We start from the raw sequence: 26,143 nt of genomic DNA, 5'->3' as shown, positions 1-26,143 counted from the left end.
ACTTTGGCAAGCGACATAGTGGTCACTTTAAAATATTTCAAGTTATAGTGTTTCAATCGATTCATTAGAAGATAATTTAAAATGTAGTGTTAGAAATTAATTAAACACCACATCATTCCAGAAAACACCCTGTAAAAATACAGGGTGTTTGCACAAAACATTTTTCCCTAAAATATTTCCCGCGCTCGTTTCCGTCCTCAATGCGTCGGAGGAGTCATCAAGTGGCAGTGTCTATTTCCTAACTAGGGATGGAATAGTATCGATAAATGAGCTATCGATAACCAACGTCAGTTATACACCTAGGTATTGAGAATATTGAGAACAAGTAAATCAATAAAGAACCTAGAGAGTACTTTATCTTGTATCTGACTTTTAACGATGGACTGCGTAAGATAATAATAGTACTACTATAATAGGTACTTTCTTGCTGCAAAGAAGACAAATAACCGTTTCTGTAGACAACAACGGTGGCAGTTAGATTTAGCATACTTATGTTTCTTATCATTATGTCATATCATTAACTGATCTAAGTATTTCATCGTTTGTTTAAAAAGGTTAGAAGACTAGGTTCTGGCTACGTGCATTGAAACTTTTAAACTAAAGTATCGAATTTATATATCCAAACTTGAAATTCGCTAAAAATGTTCCGATTTGTATACGAATAACTCCAAATTCTAAGTCTGTTCGTTTTGCTTTGCAGTTAAAACAGAATGTTAAAAATCATTTGCATTCATAAATTGAATTTCGAAACGTTTTAAAGTACCGTTTACACGAAAGCTATGTAGCTGTAATGCGTGTAAGTTGTTCATTACAACTGGTGCTGTGAAATGTATATATAATGTTAATGTACCACGTTATGGCAAATAGTGTGAAGTTTTTAATGTAATAAACCAACTTTAAACTGTATTTGCCAAAACCTTAATTAATTTTTACGACCACGAACAATAATAGAGAATGTAATTTTGATACATGTTTTTGACCAAAGAAAAAAGCTTTCTGTTTTCCGTTTATCGACACGACAAAAATCACCCCGATCCCATCCCTACGTCATCGTCATCGACTAGTGTAGTGCACGCTCCGTCGCCCCCACACCATGAATACCCGAGCATTCTTTTGTACAACTATCTTCAACTTTATACACGGTGGGCCTGAATAACTCGAAAGATTTTAACCACGCATTTTTTGATGAAACAAGAGAAAAATACATGTTTTTGTACTTTGTTAAAGATGTTTTAATACTTTAACATACCATTTAATAAGTCGTAACCAAAAAATAAAGTTTTGGACTTTTTTCCATTTTTATTTTTGAGTAACAGGTTATTGCAAACTTTTTCTTTTTTTTTTACTAATGTCAATTAGTATATGACAAAACTAGAATACAAAGTACTGTAAACTTCAACTGAAAATGCGTTTTTGCCCGAGTTATGACGAAAAACAGTTTTAGAGAAAAATGTAATCTCTGAATCTGAACCGAATCCAAATATATCATAAAGACATTATAGTAGCCGAATGGCATTTCTGCGACGCGAAACGCCACCGAAACGCCTCAGAAAGGTAGTCTGGCTCTGTCGCGCCAATATGAAAGAGCGATAGAGATAGATAGCTATGAAAGAGATATTATCGTGAGCGTTTGTGCATTTAATTAGGCTACGCACACAGGAATACACTTAAAATCTTTCGGGTAACTCAAGCCCACCGTGTATGTACGCACAGCACAACCCTATCTTTCACACCCTCTTATCTTCACAACCATTCTTAGTCAAACCTCAAACTAAACTTGAAGCAAACAAAGTCGAATTTCGAACGGAGTTGTATAACTTATCAAACCTTTTTGAGATTGTCAACGGATGATCTCAGGACTAAAACAGCTTATCTACTATTATACTTATATGACACTTAAGACGTTTTTCAACGGGTGATAGTATCTTAGGACTAAAAGAGCTTATCTACTAGTATACTTATATGACACTTAAGGCGTTTTGTAATGAGTGATAGTATTGCGAATAAATGTTTGCTCGAAGAATTTGTATGGAAATATTCTAGGCGTTTTCAAGGGGTTTCTGAAGAGCCTCACAATGCATTCTGGGGCATTGTGGAGATATTAAAACTGCATATTTTATGCAAATTGGTTGCTATCTTTCAAGAACGCGATTTAATACTGGACTGACAAAGCCCATACAAAACAGCGTACCCCTGACATGTATGGGCCTTTTAGGCTTAAAACTAGATGGCGCTGTTCGCAGCCTGGAAGTGACCAAAATCATATTTTCCCCTAATATTTTTGCGTTTTTATTTTTGATAAGAAAAATATTTGTTTAAATTTTAAAACAAAGAAATATTATCCCGGGGAGGGAGGGACATCCCGGGGAGGGAGGGACATCCCGGGGAGCGGAGGGACATCCCGGGGAGAAGAAATATTACGTCATTTAATGACATATTTCTTTATTTTAAAATCATGATATCACGACAAATAGGTACACATTTTGAAAAAAAAATAATATAGAGGCATCATCAATGTAGTTATGATAGTATTTAATAGGTGGCGCTAAAAAATCGTGGTTCGATTCTTAGTGTGAAGATTGTAAATGTTCTTGGGTCATTCCATATAGGTCGGTTGACGAGGGGTGCAAATAAGGTTAAAAAAAACACATAGGTTCCTATTGAAAAGTGTAGTCATACTCGTATTACATGGACTTTTTTATCCAGTTATCTCCGTATGGGGGCTACAAAAGAAAATTATTACTATTTTACCTATATAAAGATAGAGAGCAAATGTATGTATGTCTTTCCCGTCACGGAAACTGTAGGGTATTCCGAACCTTTGAGAGGCGTGTTCGGAGCCGAAGCTAACACGTAGAAGACCTTTTGACACTTTATTACTATTTATAATAGTTTTTAGGGTGAGTTTACGGAAAAGGATTAAAGATTTTTTTTTTGGTTTGTGTCTTTACATCACTGCAGCCGAGCCAGGTATTGAACCTGCGTCTTCAGCTTACGCGGTTACCGTCCTTATCGGACCACCCGGTCACTGAGAAGGCGCGGGCGGTATTTCTTCTGATCAACGTTCTAATAACCGAAGTCCTACTGTAAACTTAAAGAACTTTTGCAACCAACTATCATAACTATATTAGCTCGCAAGGCAAATTGTAGACAAGAATAATAGACAGTAAATAGTTGTACCAACTAGTCTGCCCGAAAACAGCTAGTTTTTCAATAACTCGCAATTAAAACTATTCTACCTAGAGTGATTACAGTTTTTGTCAGTTTTGTTTTCGTTATGTTATGATTGTTTGGGAATTTTAATTTTTTCAGTATTGGAATAGTATTTTATGCAACTGGTGGTTCAAAGAGGTCAAAAAAGGTGAGTGGCGTGGGTAACGTAAGTGGATGAAGTGATTGGTTTGTTAAGTTGGTAGCAATGTGTTACAGAACTTTAACAGCTATATCGTGCTACTGCTACAAAATGTTGTCAGGGTATAGACTAGATAGACTTGTCCTGACATCTTTTATGTAGGGTTTTAAAGTTATATGCACGACCTTGTAACTCACGAATAACAGTACGGGAGTAGAAAAAATGATAAATGATATTGAGGGGTGGCTATTTTATATAAACATATATATTTACTAGCTTTTGCTCCACTTGAAAAATTACGTCACACAAGCAGACACACGCACTTTCCCATTTAAAATATTAGTATGGATTATTAAACATCTGAATAGAATGAAATAACGATACTTATAATATGAATGAAACGATAATTTCTCTAAAGATAGCCGCTCACCGCATATCCTTGTTCATTGACCGCATACAGAGAAGATAAACTGTTCGATATTAAACTAGAAATACTAGCTCGCTCCCGTTCCTTAGAAGTTGATATTAAATGGGTAAGGCAGTGTTCACACTGGCTAGACCGATTTGTGTCATTTTTTTCTTTAACATTTTTTGTTTTGGTCATTTTCGCGAGAAGAATCCAAAAAATTTTCTTCTAAAATAGGTAAATTAAATGTTTTCCTAATCAGAATCTCCGAGCCCTTTTTAAAAAGGCGTCTCAAATTTAATTTTCCACTTCGTTACCATTTTTCAAATACTGCAGTACAGCAGCTACAAAGTAGAAAGTATGCAAAAAATAGAAAATGTTGGGACCATTTTTTGTCCCTCGTTTTTTTTAAATCCCAGATCGAAAGGGCTCGTGAATCTGATTCTGAGTAGGAAAAACACAAAATTTACCTACCTTAGAAATAATTATATTTTCGGTGTTTCTTCTTGCAAAAATGGCCTTTTCCATTAACTTCGCCACGTCGTTATGCTCATTAACAAGAATCACCCGGTGCATCGCTTTTTGTTACATTCTTTTTTTTTCGTTTTCATACAGAATAAACGACTTACTAATAAGACAAGTGTGAGAGAACCTTAAGAATAATTCTCATGCGGGTGTGTATCCGTGTGATAACCCCTTTAGGTTAGAATATTAAATGACTAAGCTATGTTTAGAAATGGTTGCATTTAGCCTGAGGTCTCCGTGAATAGCTTTATACGGAATTCTAGATGGAGATCTAATTTCAGATCTTGCTTAAAGTCTAGGTACTTAATAATTACTTCTAGGATAAAACAGCCTTTGTATGCATCCTATAGTTTTAAATTGAGTAAAAAACATTTTTAGGTGTTACGTAATACGTAAACATTATAAATTACAATTTAATTTTAATATCTGGCCCCGTAGCCGAATGCCATTTGTGCGACGCCAACCGCCGATGAAATGCAGTCTGGCTCTGGTGCGCCAATACGCAAGAGCGATAGAGATAGTTTGCAATTGGCTACGGGTTCTGGTATACATATGGTTGATTTGATAAGCTCTTCTTTCTCCTTGTGTTACCTTTTGCTACGGCTCATTATAGCCTAGGGATCGCTTTGGCAACTGATTCCAGGATTTGGTGTAGTAACTAGTTTAGTTTTACGAAAGCGATTACCATCTGACCTTGAAGAAAGAAAGAAAAATAAATAATGCCCTGTTGGGATTAACCCGGTTTCTTCACTGTTTTCATTCACTGAAAAGCATCTAGCAAACATCAAATAAAACTTTCCTACATAAGTTCCGTAAAACGGGTTCGAACCTGCAACCTCCGGATTGAAAGTCGCACGATCTCGCTGCTAAAAAGTAAAAGCCAAAAGAACCTTGTAAAGTGTCATTTACAAGGTTCCTTTTGGTTCAGAAGTTCAGATTTCGAAGCTTTGTAAAAATCAAACTGCAATAGACAAGACAAAAAACTATTTTATAATTTCTAACCGTCCAGTTCGATAAACAAAAGAACGCTATGACGCGACGTTGACAAAAAACGGAAAAGCTCCAAACAATGATTTCCGGTTCCGCTCCCAATATGGCGGCCTTTCATCGTGTTCGTTGTTTCCGATTCTAGTTTTACGCGATGATTTTAGTGAAAAAGTACGGGTTATGAAATACAATGGGCAGTTTTTAGTTTGTTTTTGACGCAGTTCGTCCTCAATCTTTGATGAGTTTTGTTTCAACTTTAATTATACTTCATTATACTTTGATTATACTTATTACAAGGGTTAGTATTTTTGGTAGGTATAAGTTAAACCAAGTTAAAATGTAATGTTCACAGGAAAGACGCATCTTATTCTATAAAAAATTAATAAGACTTTCCAGTGCTTAAGAGTTTTTTGTATTCGCGGCAAATGCCTAAACCTATATTTCTAGGTTGTCTGGTAGAGATCGCTCTTTAGCGATAAGACCGCTTGTCTGAATCTATTTATAATCATTTGTTTTTCTCCACTGTATCTTTTGCTGAGGTGTGCCAATAAAGAGTATTCTATCTATCTATACACATTGAACGAAAAAAAAAAGAATCCAATCCGTAATAATGTTCAAGAGTATAATTTCATTTGTTCCATTTTCTCTCTAAATTGCACTAATGTCCCGACATCGCCGAAACGTCAACTTAAACATAACACGCATTGCGGTTATGACTCAGCACAAAGCACTGTTGAAGCCATAGCTGCTCAAAGTTTGCTAACAACACGGTCCTCAAACTTCTAAGCTCTATTAGTTTAATTGTCCATTCATTATGAAGTTTAACGAAGACATGGTACCTTTACTCTTGCTTGATATTAAGGTAATGGAGTTAGAAACAAAGAACACACAACATCTTTACATTTGTAAAGTATAAAAGCTGCATTATCTAATACTAGCTTTTGAACGCGGTTTTGCTCGCGTCAGAAAGAGACAAAAAGTAGCCTATGTCACTCTCCATCCCTTCAACTATCTCAACTTAAAAAATCACGTCAATTCGTCGCTCCGTTTTGCGGTGAAAGACGGACAAACAAACAGACACACACACTTTCCCATTCATAATATTAGTATGGATTTATAATGTCTAAATATTTTTTCACCACACAAACTAAAATATTAGAATCTTTCGCTTCCTCGGGTATCAATATTGGCAAGTATGTTTAAATAACAACTTTGTCCCCTTGTAAAACAAATAACTACAGATGTATTGCGAAACGGGTTTCCTTCGTATTTTTCCGGAAACGTTCGTAATTGTCATGCTAGTTCAGTCAATGTCAGTACATCTTGTGCTGAGACTGACTGAAATAGCATGACACGTTCGTACGTTTCCGTAACAATACCTACCGTCAACCGGGGTGACTTTAGGAAATTTTGGGGTTACTTTGATGGTATTTGAACGGCTTTAAAATTAACATTATTCATTATTTACTGAAACTGTTCATATAACTAGTTAGATCAATAAATATTCTTGTAAATGTACCATAGAAAATGGCGAATTTACTTACACTTTAAAACTAAATTTTCAAAGTCGCCCCTGCGTTTTAAAGCCACCCCGGTTGACTGTACCCATGAAGGCATATCTTTTCGCACTACATCTGTATTTCATATATTTTTCCCCTCACTAGCTCGGAAACACGTGTTTTGTCCTTTAATACCAGCGGGTAAAAACGCATTTTATCCACTAGTGGGTAAAGTAATTTGACCTTGAATAAAGTCAAATTAACTGATGTAAAATTGATAAAAGTAGGTGAATCTAGTATTAAAGATGATTTACCACCTGTGGAACTACTGGAAGCAGTGATAAACGCATTTTTTGCGTTGTAGTTTCCTCGCTATAGTGAGGGGAAAAGTTTTGTGTTACACTCGGGTGCAAATGTATTTTACTTCTCGTGTGTTAAAAAACTCGCAAGTTCAGGATTCTATTCTCGAACCACTCGCTTCGCTCGTGGTTCAACTATGCTCGTTTTTCAATTCCACACTCGGCGTTAAAATACAACTTTGCCCCCTTGTATAACAAATAACTATTAACGCAATCCGCCCTTCGGTATAAGTGTAATACATTTGACAGGTAAGGTGCATGCATAACTTGTAAATGTGAAAGAAAAACCATGAAAAACTAACCTAAAATTGTTTCAAATTACTCACGCCACACTTCTCAGATCTAAATGAAATCTAAACATCAGACTTTACAATTCTATATACTGACTCAATGCAATTTACTTAGTTATGATATTTGAATTTAGTTAGATATGAATTGCAACTTTTTGTTCGATGTTTTTAGTTTTATGCTGTCAGGCTCAGTCTATTGTTTTTATTTCAAGATATAAATTTATAACTCGAATGTAATTTTTACATACATACAATCATACATACAATCACGCCTGTATCCCATAAAGGGGTAGGCAGAGCACATGAAAGTACTAAAGCTTCAGTGCCACTCTTGGCAAATAAGGGGTTGAAAGAAAACGAAACTGTGACATTGCAGGGACAGGTTGCCAGCCTCTCGCCTACGCTACAATTTAACCCAATCCCACAGTCGCCTTCTACGACACCCATGGGAAGAAAGGGGGTGGTGAAATTCTTAACCCGTCACCACACAGGCTAATGGAACACAGGGAATGTAATTTTTATAAACAATAAAGCTGGGACTTAAATACAAGTGTTTTCAATTTAATTTCAGCGAGTGTCACGATAATATTAACTTGATTAGCATGAGTTATATGCCGTGAAACTGAGAGGGAGAATTGAAATATGTTTATTTACATAAAATCTGAGTTAGTGAGTCATGTTTGCAAATGAGCCAAAACCGTATTCGAGCTAATAAGTGGTTTGTATATTATTTTCGATCGAATTTTCTTTCAACAGGCAACTAATAAATATCAAGCGCTGGTAGCCTAGCGGCAAGTACGTGCGACTTTCGTTCCGGAGGTCGCGGGTTCGTACCCCGGCTCGCACAAATGAGTTTTTCGAAATTTATATGCGAGATGTCATTTGATATTTGCCAGTCGCTTTTTGGTGAAAGAAAACATCGTGAGGGAACCGGACTAATTCCAATAAGGTCTAGTTTACACTTCGGGTTGGAAGGTCAGATGGCAGTCGCTTTCGTAAAAACTAGTGCCTACGCCATATCTTGGGATTAGTTGTCAAATCGGACCCCAGGCTCCCATGAGCCGTGGCAAATGCCGGGATAACGCAAGGAGAATGATGATGACGCAACTAATAAATATAAAAATGTTTATTTCTCAAACATACAATGAAATATTGTCTTTACGTTCCTTAAAATGGGCTGGGAAGTGTCGCTTTTTGGGCGCAACAACTCGAGAGGACTGTAAAGGGATTTCATATTATTTTTTAGGCCTAGGCCTGCAAAGTAACTTTTTTAAGTAAGATGTCAGTACTGTCATGTCACTTTTTTTTTAATTTTTGTGTGACCTGAATACTTGTCACACTTGACGTTTGAGTGTATTTGTATTTTGTCACTTAATAAATAAAATATTGTCCTTTAGAGCATTTTTTTTTATTTCATTGTATGTTTGAGAAAAGCACTATACATGCCTCGGCGTGAAAACGGATTCCCGGCCTCGTATCCCTATCCAGCCTCGCTCGCACGCTCGCTCGGCCGTATATACCCACTTGCCCGGAAATCCTCATTTTCCCGGCCTCTAATGTAATGTACTATTTCAGACAAATTAAAAATCTATAGAACTAATACTAGAGATATTTTTAATAAACTCAGAGTCAGTTAATGTTATTTTATCTACTTAGGCATATGCTTAAGGAATTTACTTTGCAAGATTTGACATTGGCAAGAATAGTACATTACGGTACAAGTGCGGAAAATATGTAAAAACAGTGACTCTTTTCGCCTACAAACTGCCATGCAGTTTGGCGAAGATTTAAAACATGATTTTTGTGTAATGTGTTTTCAGCCATCATCCTCCTCCTGTTATCCCGGCATTTGCCACCGCTCATGGGAGCCTGGGGTCCGCTTTGACAACTAATCCCAAAATTTTGGCGTAGGCACTATTAATAGTTTTTACGAAAGCGACTGCCATCTGACCTTCCAACCCGAAGGGAAACTAGGCCTTATTGGAATTAGTCCGGTTTCCTCACGATGTTTTCCTTCGCCGAAAAGCGACTGGCAAATGTGTTTTCAGCAATAAATTAATTTAAAAAACCGGCCAAGTGCGAGTCGGGCTCGCGCACAAAGGGTTCCGTAGCAGCAAATATTTAACCAAAATTACAGTTAAATCAACCTATCTCAAAAACTATAAGAGATACTTTGATCAAACCAAAAATCGTTGAAAGAGTTAATTAGCATGCATCACCTCTATTTTTTTTAGAATTTTATACCCCGTAGTTATAAAAATAGAGGGGGGGGGGCATACTTTTTACGACTTTGAGAGCTGATATCTCAAAAACCGTTCACTTTAAGAAAAATGTTTTTTAGAAAACTTTATATCATTTTAAAAGACCTTTCCATTGATACCCCACACGGGTATGTACATCGAAAAAAAAAATTTTCATCCCTCAGTTACATGTATGGGGGCCCCACCCCCAATTCTATTTTTTACTATTTAGTGTCATAATTTTGTAGCGGTTCATACAACACATATTCCCATCAAATTTCATCACTGTAGTACTTATAGTTTCCGAGTAAATCGGCTGTGACAGACGGACAGACGGACAGACGGACAGACGGACAGACGGACATGACGAAACTATAAGGGTTCCGTTTTTGCCATTTTGGCTACGGAACCCTAAAAAAGAGCAAGTACGAAACGAGCGGAGATCGAATAAAGCACGATCGAAGGGAGCCCCTTCTTCTTTTGCTTCAACATAGGCACTTAAAGTACCACTTTTCGCACTAGTAATGTGAAGTAGCACCAAAGTATGTACTGAACATATATTATTTTTCCCATTGCACGAAGAATCGAATTTCAAGAAACTTATTTCAAAACGAAATTTTCCTCAAAGTTCCATTTACCCTGGTTCCACTACGGAAAAGGTCGCCGACGGTCAAAAGCATATCGCTCCCCTCTGTTTCAGCGCATTATCTACAATTTAATAAGGTTTGTTATGGCTGCCTTCCAAATTTAATGGATCTGAAGCAAAAGGTTGTACAGGTACCTGTACCTACATGTAACATAAAGGCCGAAATTTCCTAGAGTCTGGCTAATAAATAAAATAAATAATTAAAACCCTCATCTCTTTTTATTCTCTCATTCACTCAAAGGTTAACTGGAAGAAATCCCTCAAAAGGATAAGTTCGCTTTTGTACTATTTTATACTGATTCCTGTTCTTTAACAGTTTACTACTACTAAATATTATAGGATATTCTTACACAGATTGACTGAGTCCCACGATAAGCTCAAGAAGGCTTGTGTTGTGGGTACTCAGCCAACGATATATATAATATACAAATACTTATATACATAGAAAACATCCATGACTTAGGAACAAAATATATCTGTGCTCATCAGCATCGCACCTGCTCATCTGCATCGCATCAGCAATGCTCTTACCGGGATTCGAACCCGGGGCCGCGGCGTAGCAGGCAAGGTCACTACGCGCTAGGCCAATTTTTTTTTATTTGTCTCATTTTGCGGGTTCAATTTTCATTAGCCGGACTCTAGTATACGAAATACCTGCTAGAACGTCCTTTACGCTTAAGCGACTAAGTGGTACCTTTTGTTAGAGAACGGCGCATTTTTATAAGATGGAAAAAGTACAGCTTTTCGAATTGATGCCAAATAATGGAATCCAAACAATACAGAACCGATAGCATGGTCGCGCGATAAACGATAAACCATCAGGCCGTCCCTATCGCACTTACAAAAAGTGCGAAAGGACGACCTGCTCCTTTAGCACAACTTGTCTTGTCGCATGTATGTATGGACATCAAGCGCGACTTTAAGTATGGACTCGCGCGCGACAAGGCAAGTTGTGCTAAAGGGTCTGATGTTGTATCATTTATCGCGCGATCATACTTGCCTGCCAGGTGGCTAAATGCAATGATCGAGATAGCGATATACGATATTTAATTGACACTGTCAGTGTTATTGTAAAAAAAGTCAACTTTTCACCTGATAGCATAAACCTCCGAGCCGTGATCCACACACAGGCGACGCACGTCGTAAGACGCGGAACGGACGCCAGCGACGCGCCCCAAGCGACGTGGCGCGCGCCTCAAGCGACGCGTCGCCTGGGGCGCGTCTTACGTCCTTCCTATACGAAATGTACTGATGAGACGTTTTTTAAATTACACTCCGGCGGCGCGGCGCTGACGCTGACGTCCGTTTCGCGTCTTAGGATTAGAACATGCGTCGCCTGTGTGTGGACAGTCCCGAAGAATCTCACCCTTTTCTAAAATTTTCAATGGACTCTATTATCAAGGAAAATAAAGGTGACAGCTGGTAACTAGAGCTACCAAAAGCAACTGAGTGGATAGTTAGGTACCTCCATATGATCGAGCATTAATGCTATGTTGGTTGACATTGACGTTTAATTAAGTCATCAATTAAAAAATGTTTTACCTTCGGACCCACTGGAAACATGGAGACCTGTAACAGAAAGAAAATAATTTAAATTCTCACCCGGGCGTTAAAATAACTCAGTCATGCGTTTAGTTTTAATTTAATCCGTTTGGGTGCAGCAAAAGCGTACGTTCGAATGTATATAAAGCTCCGTATACACTGTAGAATAAGTGTAAATAACAAATTAAGAAAAAACTAGAAAAACACGCTTTTATAAATGTTGAAACCTAATCGTGGTCAAAGTTCATAAGGTACAGCGGGACAAATCTCGACTGGGCAAAAGTAACTTTACTGTTCCATTTTTTCCATGTTTTACAATGTTTGCATTATTAAATATAATGTCCACTGGTTATACATATATGGTAGGCGTGTTCAGTGGATACATGTAGAACTCATCATAGTGTAATAATGGAAAAAATGGATTAGTTACAATGGCACCCCCAGTCGAAATTTTCTCCGCTGTACATTACAGGACTTTTCTAAGAAATCAAAAATAAATACGTTCCATCATGAAGTTCTAGTTCATATACAGTTTTTAAGACCCTGTAGAAATTACAAATTTTTGACTGTTTACGTATTTTCATACATTATTCCCCCTTTAAACGTATCTAAACGTGAGCTCTGGGTAGCCAGGATAAAAAATAATAATTAAAAGTTGTCCCATCGTCCAACGAAAGTTTGCATACTCTCACTACCTCTTAGTTCATTTTATATTTCCCGTAATTCTGTAAGAAAATTCCCAATCTCAAAAACACTCAAAGGCATAATACGCCCTCTTTGAGACACATTTTAATCAAAAGGACATCTCATGAAAAACTTTTTTCGCCACGATGAGTTTATATAAGAGCACTCAACTTCCTTCAATATAGCCAAGTTTTAAAATAAAAAAAAAAATCGTTTTTTTTTTAATCTAACAGTAGCGACCCGTAACACGTTTTGAGTACTCGCGACGGCTGAGAGCGATTCGTATATTTGATTATGGCCTTTAAATGGTTGGTGTAGAGTTCGTTTTGATGCGTATGGGTTTCTGATTTTCCTATGGGTTTAGTGGGGTGCAAGTGAAAAGCGGAAAACTTTGATTTGTCACTAAAGCCGCCACACATAAAGCGTTTTGATAGCGTAGCGTCAGCGGAGCGCAATGATAGTGGTGCGCCGGGGGAACGCTGGCGTTCCGCTAGCAATCCGCGCGTATTCCGCTCGCAATCCGCGCTCGTTAGTTCCCGCCGGCGTCCGCTGGGCGCAACGCCAGCGTTCGTCCGGCGCACCGCTATCGTTGCGCTCCGCTAACGCTCCGCCTACGCTATCAAAACGCGCATGTGTGGCCGCGCTTTAAAGGTCAAACTTACCTATAAACAAAACACGTGGAAAATCTGCCTGGTGTCAACTTACCTTGGTCTGACTCTGGAAAACTTCTACCAATAACTTCATTTGCGTGCAAAGATGATTGATCTGATCAAAACTATCCCATAAACAGAAAGCTTTTATTTTAGGCATAAAGTATCTTTAGCTTAAAACTATGGATTAAAAATTCAAATAAGTGCCTTGGCACTGTAAAGGGGTAGGGTATTAGATCAGTGCTGAGTCCTATTTTATCAAAATAGATTCATAGATTTATCGTGTATTTGCACATACATTGCTTTATTATAATTTGTGCCCAGAAAAGGACCTCTAAAATGTATTTGACCTAAATGCGTGTTTCAAAAAACCACAAACACAAGAATGTCTATAAAAAAAGCTAATTATTACTTAACAATAAATCACCCAGCCGGCCATTTTTTCAACCGCTACCGCCCATAGCTTCCGCCCCTCGTTAGGAACAGGGGGAAACGTAGCTCGTAAATATGTCGGATTTTATAGTTGCGCGCCCCTGCGAGGGGCGAAGGGGGGCTACCGCGAACCACGTACGATATCTCCCATCTCTGCCTAACCTACGAATGGTTGTGTAAATGCGAGTGGGAGGGAAGAGTCAGTTCGGGCGTCGCGGTAGGCAGTCAGGGGTCGTCAATCGGTGGATTCAGTTTTCCTTGGATTGTTACCGGTGACTCGATTGCTTATCTGAGGATAATGGTCTAGGATCAGATTTGTTTAGAAAAGTCGGAAATATTGCTATTTTCTACTTCAATGCAAACGGAAGCCGCAGATGAGGTGTATTGTGAGGATTGTAAGGAGTCGTTTTATTACCACGTACCACGAGACCACTATTTCAGCTTGCCTGTTATAAAAACCTTATTGGATTTTTGCAACTTTGTTTATGTCAATTCAAAGTCATTCTGATACTGTCCTAAGTAGGTACCTAGTGTTCAACTTATTAATATGAAACACTAATATTTGTGACGACCGGTCTGGCCTAGCGCGTAGTGACCCTGCCTGCTACGGTCCCGGGTTCGAATCCCGGTAAGGGCTTTTATTTGTGTGATGAGCACAGATATTTGTTCCTGTCATGGATGTTTTCTATGTATATACGTATTTGTATATTATATATATCGTCTGAGTACCTGCAACACAAGCCTTCTTGAGCTTAACGTGGGACTCAGTCAATCTGTGTAAGAATTTCCCATAATATTTATTTATTTATTTTATTTAATAATCTGACCGATATATTCAAGCATTTTACCCCTATTCTATCTTCCCCTTCCTTGCATTATGATTCATCAGGGGTATGAATTGCGTCGGTCGAATCCGATTGGTCGGTAAACGTATGCCGTCATTTCGCATAGACAAAAGGTGCCTGTTTTGTTACTATAATAATAATAATAATTCATTTATTTCAGATTAATAATCCATAATACACTTAAACAACAAAGAACAAAATAATTGAGACATGACACACAAAAAACGAATAATACACTAAAATTAAACACTAATTACATCGATAAATAAATAAGTAATCTAACAAACAAAATATCAAAATAAAATATCACAATTCTTAGAACAACTTAAATTAAATTATTTAAATTAAATTATTATTTCAGTTTAAAATATCACAAACCGTCAGTTAGACGTCCTATGCAGCCTATCCCAGTGAAGCTGGAAAGGACCGTCCAGGCGCTCTGCCACCGTCTGAAGGAGGCTGTTCGGACTGCCGCGCAGGCGCCTCACCAAGGACGCAACGCGCTTGCGCATTATGGCATGAACTACTATGGCTATATTAAAGAAACTCACAAATAATTTAAATCAACCAAATACAATGGAAATTTTATAACGAACGGATCGTGTGACATCACAATATTCACAATGTGTCCAGACAACCAGACATGACATAACATCTTTCCCAAACTCCATTGGCAATGTCACAAGTGTCTAGTAAAACAAGTCGAATGTCCCCTGACTTCAGAAGTGGGATCAGTGTCTTAATCAATGGGAGAGGGCGCCACACTAATTACTAATGCAGTTAGCTTTTGATTTCTTTCTTTGTCTGGTGCATGGCAAAGACAGTTGATTTTTAAGGTTTATCTCATTTTGAAGTTGCTTAAAAGTCAGACATACTCTGTCAAACAAGTATGTCAGTAAATAAGAACAAAGAAAACTATAGTTATCCTTTTCTCTAGCACCCTAAAGAAAAGGATGCATATAGTTTTCTTTGTTCTTATTAACTGACAGACTTGTTTGACAGAGTATATAGCATTACATCTTTCCCAAATTCCATTGGCAATGTCAAAAGTCTCTAGTTGAATGTCCCCCTGAGTTCAGAAGTGGGATCAATGTCTTAAATGTCTTAATCAATTGGGGGAGGATGCTATACTAATTACTAATATAGTTAGCCTTTGATTTCTTTCTTTGTCTGGTGCATGGCAAAGACAGTTGATTTTTAAGGTTTATCTAACTTTAAAGTTGCGTTTAGTTACAGTCAGGTTTTAATATATGCCGTCAAGTACTTATTTAAAGGGACTCACTGATGGCACGGATAAATAAATAAATATTGCGGGACACTTAACACATTAACCTAGCCCTAAACTAAGCATAGTTTATACTATGGGTACTAGGCGATGATGATAAACGCTATGGTAAAACCTAGGATTTACCGAATCAATATAAAATTAGTCAGTATCAGTAATTTACAGGTAGAAACTAGGTTTTACCGCTGACTCCTGGGGTTTTGTCGTAATTCGGGTTTTTACAGTAACATATATGTGAGCTGTAAAATTGCATGGAGAAGGCATAGTCATGTGCTGGTGCCGACACCACACTGTTCTACGGTCCTACTTTATGATTTCTATAGCTAACTATTATGCCACTAAGCGCAATATTAAAATTCCAACCTTTTCGCAAAGATTATGGCAGTTTAAACAGAATCCAGATGGACCTTAAACTTTTTAATTAAAAAAGTAATAATCGTAAAACTCGAGCTATCTCGGGTCAATGATCGGGATCAAAAACATATAAACGACTTTGCACCTTATTCTTTTGCAATACAGCGAAAGTTTTATACATATTTATGAAGACGATTACGAAGGAATGCCATTGTTAAGATCGGCGCCATATTGTTTTTGCAGATTATGAGAAAATGAATATCGATACTGTATCTGTGGTATCATGTAAGCTTTTATAAGGCTTATTTTATACCTAACTAGCTGTTGCCCGCGGATTCGCTCGGGTTAACCCCCCCCCCCCTTCTAGGGAAGGGGGGTTAGAAAGATACAATAAGTAGCCTATGCTATCTCTATCCCTTCAACTATCTCCACTTAAAAGATCACGTCAATTCGTCGATCCGTTTCGCCGTGAAAGACGGGCAAACAAACAGATACACACACACTTCATTCCGCCGCTAGTTAATATTAATCCAAGATTAAACCGGTTTCCTTACAATGTTTGCCGCCTAAAATCGATGCATCCTTTCTGCAACCTTGCATTATCCATAGGTACTCATGCCTCGAATTATCCATGCTTCGTACTTAAACATCCTATATTACGGTCTCGGGACAATAATTATAAGTAATTCTCCTTCATTACAGAGGCCAGTTTTTGCACGGCCTGATTCTAACTAATATTCGTCTAAAATAAGCTCTAAATACGATATAGACCCATCCTTGAAATAAAAACGTCACTTTAGACACTAATACTTTGAAATCGTATCAATTAAATTGTCTTGCATCAAATGAGGCAGTCATAATTTGTATTAAATCGTTAGAAATGAAATAATAATGTCAAATCAAAGTTTTTCCACCTCAAAAGCCCATGGGGAACTTGATCCAAATTAGTCACTTTTTATTATGTCTAGAATAAAGTCGTGCTGTAATTACATTCCATCTTCAGAACGTTTTCACATTATCCGATCTGATATCCCTGTATTATCTATAAATATATATTTATGTAAAAGTGTATGTAGTCTATACATATAGTTTGCTTTTCTTCTTAGTACATCACCTTTTTGTTTTCTTTCTGCACCATTTGTATTGAATCTCTGTTTCGTTGGCCCTATGGTTGACTGGTAGAGAATGCCTTTTGGCATTAAGTCCGCCATTTGTACATTTTTGTATATTTTTGCGCAATAATGTTTAAATAAATAAATTGTCAATCAAAAACACGAAATTTTAGGAATCTTGTCGGCTATTCAACTCATCTGAAATCACTTAGTCCACGAATTTACGATTGAAGTCTGTTAACAAGCACTCTACATATAATTATGTCCCATCTTCTAAATCAACGTATGTAGATATTATCCAAGCTTCGTCCTACTAAAGATCCCACATTACGATCTCTGGAACCATAATTATACATAATCCTCCTTCATTAGCGAACCAGTTTTGCGGATTCCGAGCATTGGCGCCGTCTGATTGCAATGACCCCCACTGCGGGCTACCTGGGACGTTCCCGTACCATGGTAACAGAGGATTAAAAAACCACGATGCAAAATTTAATTTTGAAAAAAAAAACCGACATAGTGGCCCGATTTTCATGAAACATGGCTAAGAACATTCCCGACTAATTCAGCTTTCAAACAAAAAAAAAACGAAATTTAAATCGGTTCATCCGTTCGTAAGCTACGATGCCACAGTCAGACAATTATTACTCTTGGTATTCAGTGCCCTAATAATATAATAGAACAAAATACATATATCAAAATCCAAACCTTTCATTGCTGTTCCGCAAATAAAAATATTTCAGTGAATCATTAATTATTTGGAAGATCGTTATATTCTAAACTAGTATTCCTAGTAGTAGAAAAAAATAAGAGCGAATCGACTAGCATGGTATGGGCCGGTGATGCGAAGGGATGCAAGATATGTGACGAAAAAGATATCATGTTAACGTTCGCCAAATAAATCTATAAATCTATTACGAATTATTGTGGAAGGAAGTAACGGGAGAGGAAAACCATGGAAAAGGTTTTTGTGAGAGATGATATGGAACTGTAAGAGTAATTGTTTATTAATGCCTTATATTTTGATTTATCTTACTGTTATATATGATGAAAGTATTAAAGAATATCAATTGACTCATACTGGTCACTGCTTCCCGCCATCTTAGATTGTTATAAAACATGGGGAATGCAGTGTCGGTTGGTCAGTTCGAGTACAGACGAGTTGTAGTGATTCTAAGTCTTGAATTATTTATTGTAAATTGGTTGTTATAAACGAATAAAGTAACACTGTTGGTACAAGTAATAGTTTTCATCATCAACCTGGTAATATCCCTAATAAAACGAAAGCAACTGAATGATGAGATGACATAGACAGCTATGGACGATGAGGATATACACTAGGTATACAGCTCTAACCACAAATGACTGGGATAAGGGCTAGCGAATAAGTGAATCCACGTAAAAGTAACGTGAGTCACGACTTCATTGAGTGTTTATTTGAACTACAGCTGCAAATGAAAGGATCTAGGCATATATCGGGAAAGTAACACTTATTTAGAGATAGATTATCACTTGAACTTGCATCGTGAATAAATGGAACATGCCATAAAATCGTGACTTGTTACTCTTGCCGCGGATTGACCCAAATGATGAATGATGAAGTTATTTCTAAACTAGACTACAATCACAAATCCATTTATTCAGGGTTAAAAAAAATACAATAAAAAAAGTCAATGTCCAAAAACCATACCAACAAAAATAGTTCGTGATTAGCAGCGCAGGCTTCGTCAAGTGGACATAAAACAAATCAGCTACAGGCTTTGTCACCTACATACATACAAATGAAGTAATCCGGAACAGGCTTTGTCAAACTTAAACACTATAAACTACCCTATGGTCCCACCCCGGACCGTAGCTGGCCCAAATGTTCCCATGATACTGGCAGCGTTACCTCGCTGTACAGCCAGGGAAATTTGTTGAACCAGGTACGATCCGGAACGAGGCCCGAACCGGCTAAAAAGTTGGGACACAAAAAATAAGTAACACCTATTATGTTAACACTTTTTAAAAAGCAAATAAAGATTATGATTATTATGATTATGAGGATCGCAACCCCTGTCTCTAAGCCGCAATTACTACTAATAGTTTTACATTTATTTAATTAAACAGTTAAATAGTCAGTTCAGCATCAGCAGTATCAGCACACAGGTAGAAAAAATATAACAAACAATTATGACATTCTGGGAGAAAAACGCTCCATATGACGTTAAAATGGATAAAACGAGGTGTGACTGGATAATAGCCTTTATTCCATTGTGTTAAACTTCACGATTGTATTCATGTGAAAAATATATTTCTTGTGTTATTTGTGCAACGTTAGCATTCTGACAGCCGTTTATTTATATTTATGGGTTTTGTTTTAAAAAGGTTAAGTCAGAGCTGATTTAAAGCTCTGGGTTCCGTCGTAAATATAATAGGCGTATGGGGCAAACTAGCACACGCATAGTCTGATGATGGTAAGCGATTACTGATGCTCATGGACACCAGAAACATTGCTACCATTAAAAGGCTTGATGCTTATGATACCTGACTGAGATGACTGAAGGCTTTTTTTTGTTTCAAATGGCATCACGTAAATTTTACAACGTTTCATATGCGGTAATATACTATTTCGTGAAAATCATTCTAGTTCTGGGTTCTTTTAATATTATATGAACCTAATCCTAGGAATAGGTTGTAACATGGCAAACCTGCATGTTGCAGTCGCCGCGCGCACTGGCCGCTAAGAAGAAAAAGTACGGCTATATCACGCGTCTTTTGTTTTTTTTGCACAAAATTTTCTCTGCCGGGGAAGGCTAATATGCATTTCAAGTGCAATTTATTTAATTGTATTTAAAACTTGTGGAATACTTCTATAGTAAAAACAGTGTGTTTGTGTTGGGCTGCCTCTTATGCAGGTATTTATAGTTGTATAATATGTGTAAATAGTTGTAAGTTTATTCGTTTAATGTTGAAACCTAATCCAAGTCTTATTGTACGTCACTGTGCGAAAGCGAATAAGGCTTGGGCTAGGTTCCGACTGCAGATCTAAGCACGCACGATTGTTGCAGCCCTTTATTCTACTTTAAAATTTACGAAGAACTTTGCTGAACGTCGCTGCTTATACTACTCAGCGCTGGAACATCTTCAGCCTGGTTTCTATATACGACTCGCGCAGTGGCACCCGCGGACAGACCACGTTATGCGACTCGACGAAGACCAGCCTAAGAAACGTTGAGGCCAGTGACGATCTTTTACTTGTAAATACCTACTTGCGTACTGACAGATAGTACCCACTTTATTGTATATATTGGTTTTATATTATATTGTTTACTGCAAGAACCTTCGTTTAATTTCTCCGCTGCTAGCCGGCTACAAGGTAACTGTTTATTAAAACCTCTACCGTAGCTACGGAACCCTAAAACTTGCCCTGGGGCCGCAACGCCCACAACCACATTCTTAGGGTTTCTTTAAAATTGGAAACATTTCGGGGAAACTAAAGTAGGTAGTACGTAGTACCTAATTAAGTAGGTATTTTACCTACCTATATCTGTAGGTAGTTGACGAAATATAAAGTTGATACCTTGAACAAGTTCGATCAAGATCGTCTCACTTTAAATTTCGTTGTTTCGATTGTAGTTTCCGCAGATTTTTCGGACGAAGTTTCGGTTTGGACCAAAATTCAGTAACCATTTGTTCATGTTACTTGCTAACTGTACTTACCTCTTTTTAACCCCCGACGCAAAAACGACGGGGTGTTATGTTTGACGTGTCTGTCTGTCTGTCTGTTTCTCTGTCTGTCTGTCTGTGTGTGCGTCGGTCTGTGGCATCGTAGCTCCCAAACGGATGAACCAATTTAGATTTAGTTTTTTTTTTGTCTGAAAGCTGAGTTAGTCGGGCGTGTTCTTAGCCACGTTTCATGAAAATCGGTCTACTGTCGGGGGTTTTTTCAAAATTTTAATTTTGTGGTTATTCTAGTGTCTGGCCGATTTTTCACTGGTTATAGGCAATTTTCTGCATGAAAATCACGTTTAACTGAACATTCGATTTTGACCGAAACTATAGGAAAGTGAACCCTGACGACACAAATAAAGATCAAATTTCGTACATAATAGGTAGGTACATTAATTTAGTGGGTACCTGGGTACAGTCAGCCATGTAATTGGCTAAGAACCTGGGATGTGCGTGATGATACTGATGATCTACACAGACTTTTATTGATTTCATAAACTAAAATGTACCTTACAAGTACAGACAACACAAACTATTTAAGGAGATTAGAGGATTTTTTTTTAACATGCCGAAACATCTGCAAACTTTACTATGGAGCATATAATCAATTGTAAAGCAGAATAATTCAATTCAATTCAATCATTTATTCATAAATAATAATTTACATGTCACATCATCATATTACAATTTGCATTTCTATTATAGTTCGTTTTGGTATAAATAATAATAGTAGGTACTTAATCTAGTATTAAATAGTACTAACCATAGTTTTATAATTTGCTGTTCATATCACAATTAGGAAGAGACTTGAACTTACAGCCTTAAAGTACTTAAGTAAGACTAAAGGATATAAATCATATAATTAACTAACAATAAATGACAGTACTATCAACTATAAGGAGCTGATAACATATATTTATAGCAACTTTGATTACTTACATTGTTCTCCCACTTGCAGCCAACTTGATTGACGATCATATCAGACATTATTGATGTAATCATAACAACATCCTTGTTAATATATATATTTGACTTGTATACTTAGAATGCTAGTAATAATATCTCCACTACTAGCGATTTAAATTCTACTAACAGAATCAAAAACGAGTGGTCATTACCACTAGATTTAACATTATTAGCCACAGACTTTCGAACATTACTAGCCAGAGTTTTCCACAGACTTTCGAATGGCGAATTTGTGCATTCGAAATTCAAAAATCGAATCCCAGATTCAAATTCATTAAATATTAGCTATAATAAGAATTTCTTAGCAGTTACAACAGCCAACCAGTTAGCGGTTTCCCACCCATACTGAACTGACAATATTAATAATTGACAGAGTTCATCCAGGGCCCCATTTCTCGAAAGTTATTAGTTTAATAATATTAGTGTGTTATCATGGCAACCCTTACAATTTGATAGTTCATGAACTAATAATATTAGCCTAATATTGTTCGAGAAATAGGCTCCAGATGAGAAGTGCCTCTTTACCTATGACTTTTTGCAGTTTAAATAAACTTATAGGACATATTCCAATATCCATGCAAGCAGGGGTAGGGAGTTAAGGTTTCATTCAGGAATAACTGACAATGTATAAATACTTTCAACTCTTCTGTTATATTTCTTTATTGAATTAAACCTGACTATTCACAATTTATTATTCAAATGCCCTTTTCAGCAATTGAGTGTTTTGCATTAATGATACAGTTCTTTTAATTCACGAATGCACAGTTGCACCCACTGTAAATCCTTTTTTTCACATCTTACAAGTCATTTTAAGTAATTTATCCCTGTAAGACATCCCACAACAGATGGTGTGAAGTGGAGATGCAAAACTTATTATTGGCGTCAACTACTCAACTTATTAAAAAGTTGCATTCCCTACAATATTTTTAATTAAAGGTCTTTTATAATCGTCAATTCGAATAAAGCGCACAAGCAGAATGGACTCGATTATCGATAATAGGGTATTATTCATTGCAGTCGGAACAAAACACCGAGCAAACGCATCTCGCATACCTAAGCGAATATCAACTAAGAAACAATTGCTTAGTATTCATACAGGCGTCTAGACAAAGTAATATTGTCAACATCAAAGAACTAAAGCGACAACACACACTCCCGGGGAAAACTCTTTAATATCTGCAGCGAATGACCATAAAACTTAAAAATAGCACCGCAAAGGGCACTCAGGTCAGGATGCGACTTACCGGATAAAACCAACGAAAGGAATAAAACCGCTCGCAGAAAGCACATCATAAAACACTTATCACTTAAACTGGCCACATTAAAAAGTTAACATTCGATTTTCGAACTAACTACGAACATTTTTAATTGAAGACAACGTTGGAAGTGGAATGTTGGGTTTTTGGAAGCCGTAATGTAAATATTATGCACCACTGGCACCGGCGTCCGGCCGGGCGGCGCATCAAACGATGAAAACGGCGAGCGCGAGCTTTGAAAAACCGCTTTCACGGACGGCACACTAACGTAAGAAGTGGTGCATCTCCACTCACAGTACTCACACAAGCATGGCGTAAGGATTCCAGACAGCAGCTAACTTCATTGAATATTTGACAGTTCATTCACACCGATCACGTTCGGAAACCAAGTTGAGCGTTATCCTTTTCCTTTTACCCGTCAAATGTCTTACAGTGTTTCTTAATTTTGCTTCAAAATGATTTTCAAATGTGATAAATAAAAACTTGCACTACATTGTAAATATATTAAATGTACTTAAAAACCGTGACAGGGTTATTATTTTACAATAAGTTTCTAATATTCGACACCGAATTTTGTTTCAGAACGCAACTGGAGCTTCATGAAGTCACTGATAGATGTCACTGTGCACGCACTTCTGCTACTCGACGCTAGATGGCGTTAGCATTCACCAATACACACGGTAACTTTTTGTCAATAGTCATTCAGTAATCGAATTAAATTGTTTGCTTCAAAATTAATTATGAATGAAACTACAACTTGTTATTTACACATTCTTTTTATTACTGAAATGATGCTTAGCAAATGTCTGAGCGACAATCAATGGAAATACCAAAGTAGCATCAGCATACAACTTCACTGGTGTTGCATTAGGTTTGATTTTTCCCCAAGAAACTGCTTCATCGGGCCTTGCCCCAGCATCGCTTCCGTCGAATTCACTAGCCGTATTAACATATACAGCAAAGTCAGCTCCGTTTCTCATTAAATTCGCATTACAAATATGATGTTTGACAACTCCACCACCAAGAATAACCATGCCCGTGTTATTAGCCTTCACTGCCATAGTGTTTAGTCTTCTTAGGTCTCCTAAAATATCAATTACAAGACCAGGCCGCTTGTAAGAGTGGAAATACATCATATCGCCCAATGAACCATCCGTTAGAGCCGGACTGTATATTGGAATGTTATTCCGCCACGCCCAGTAACATACAGAGCTTTCATCGTTAATCCTCTCACCGAGCCTCGCAATTATTCTAGACGGTGACCACACCGTCCCTTCCCTAATCTGTTCATCCAGCATCTCATCCAAGAGTGGAGTGACCCACTCTTCAAAACGACAATAATTGTCATTTGGCACTAAGAGATTCCCAATCCTGTTAATTCCACGGATCCTTAAAGATTTTCCGCTCAAATTAAAGTCACCAACGTAAGTAGGAGCGAGGCATTTGATAAAATCTTCCTCAACACCACCGGCTGTAGTAACAATACAGTCAACAAGTTTATTTTTCACAAGAAATCTGATCGTATCTCTCAAACCGGAGGATATCATGTTAGAAGTGTAGCCCAAGAATATAGTGCAATTAGTTTTCTTCTTGATAAAAACATCCTCTTCATACGGATCGCTAGTTTCTTCTGTCAAGGCTACTGATCGACATTTGAGCATTTTATTGATTTCCGCAACAGCTTTACCGAAACTTGTGGCTTGGAAACCGGAGTTCACGTAGCTCTCCAGTAGTTTGTTGTAGTCTGTCCCGTGTTCCCAATCATATCCAGTAACTATAGGAGTTTCGGCAGGTAATTCTTGACTAGGTTGGAGTACAGCGTTTAAAGCCACGTCGGGAGCAATAACCTTGTCTTTCTCGATTATAACTCGATCCATGGTTGAAATATAACCTGTTGTAAATGTTCACAACAAGCATTCAAATTAAAAAGTAATGGTTTTCTTAATTAAAACATGAATGATTAAAATGCGTCGAAGCGAAAAAATTCTATTTGACTTTTACGAGTTTGACATTGACAGTATAAATGTCAAAAAAAGCAGCTGATGTGTGTTGCCAAGGTAATAAAATATGACTAAGATAATCTCCTATTCAGCTTTATCGTCAGCAAACAATAAGAACGGAGTCTGTTCGGAAAAAGAAGAGTCGTGGAATGTATTGGAGCCCATACATTTCACACGAGTCTTCTCTTTCCGAACACACTCTATTTCTATCTGTAAAACCGTTTCCATCTTTAAATAAAAAAGCGGCAAAAAAATATAAAAATGTAAATCAAGACATGCATGAGCGTGTCCAGCCAATATTATTTATTATACTCAAACATTTTTTATCCTCAATCAAACTTAACTTAATTTAAAAATAAAAAGTAAGTTTTAGAGCGATTATTTCCGAATATCAACAATATCAAAAAATGATTTTAGTATCCCCTATTCATTTTTAAATACCTATTCAACAATATATCACACGTTCGGGTTAAGGAAATAGTAAATCCGATGTACCATACTATTCAATATACTCTATGGTGCTAACGGCCACTGAGATTATCCGCGGACGGACGGACGGACGGGCAGACAGTCATGGCGAAACTATAAGTGTTCCTAGTTGACTACGGAACCCTAAAAACGTACAGCCCGCTTGAGACAGTTGATGAGACCAGACGGTAGTGGTATTAGAGGTAAAAAAACGACTGTAGGCATCAAAGGAACATCGTCGTAAGCATAAGGACATTAAGGACGTTCTAAAAGCAAATTCGCAAATCTCGACCTTATGGTAAAGTGTACCATAAGGTCACAGGTCAAGGAAATTTGGCATCTAATTGAGAAGCCACATTTCTTCGGAACACATAAAGAAGCAAGATACTCATAGATCAAACATCTGATGGTTCATAAAAGTTTATAGAGAGCACTGTAACTGTACATGTCTATTTTCTAACGGCTCATAGAGAAAGATGCACGGAAGTTCGCTAAACCACCTCGACACGTAATAACTATTAAAACTTTAACTAT

At 37.3% G+C, this 26,143-nt stretch overlaps 2 protein-coding genes across 2 annotated transcripts in view; both read right to left on the bottom strand.

Moving 5' to 3' along the window:
- The window catches only part of LOC125237025 (tyrosine-protein kinase-like otk), a 97,781-nt gene extending 73,905 nt beyond the window's left edge, over positions 1-23,876 (bottom strand). The window contains exons 1-2 of the mRNA XM_048143947.1: positions 23,130-23,876; positions 11,847-11,873 (exon numbers count right to left, since the gene is read on the bottom strand). Coding sequence (XP_047999904.1) covers positions 11,847-11,873; positions 23,130-23,178 — 76 coding nt within the window. The 5' untranslated portion in view covers positions 23,179-23,876. The remainder of the gene's footprint in view (positions 1-11,846; positions 11,874-23,129) is intronic.
- A 22-nt stretch (positions 23,877-23,898) lies between these two features.
- On the bottom strand, positions 23,899-25,143 carry LOC125237026 (probable deoxyhypusine synthase). The gene has a single exon (XM_048143949.1). The coding sequence runs from the start codon at positions 25,016-25,018 to the stop codon at positions 23,906-23,908; it is 1,113 nt and encodes a 370-aa protein (XP_047999906.1). The 5' UTR covers positions 25,019-25,143; the 3' UTR covers positions 23,899-23,905.
- Between the last annotated feature and the right edge of the window lie 1,000 nt (positions 25,144-26,143).

The sequence above is a fragment of the Leguminivora glycinivorella genome, chromosome 20 (assembly GCF_023078275.1).
Source record: "Leguminivora glycinivorella isolate SPB_JAAS2020 chromosome 20, LegGlyc_1.1, whole genome shotgun sequence".
Taxonomy (NCBI): Eukaryota; Metazoa; Arthropoda; class Insecta; order Lepidoptera; family Tortricidae; genus Leguminivora; species Leguminivora glycinivorella.
This window is presented reverse-complemented; position numbering and strand designations above follow the sequence as displayed.

Bases quoted from the DNA above. Each gene is read 5' to 3' on its own strand.
- LOC125237026 (XM_048143949.1), bottom strand. From the start codon at position 25,018: ATGGATCGAGTTATAATCGAGAAAGACAAGGTTATTGCTCCCGACGTG.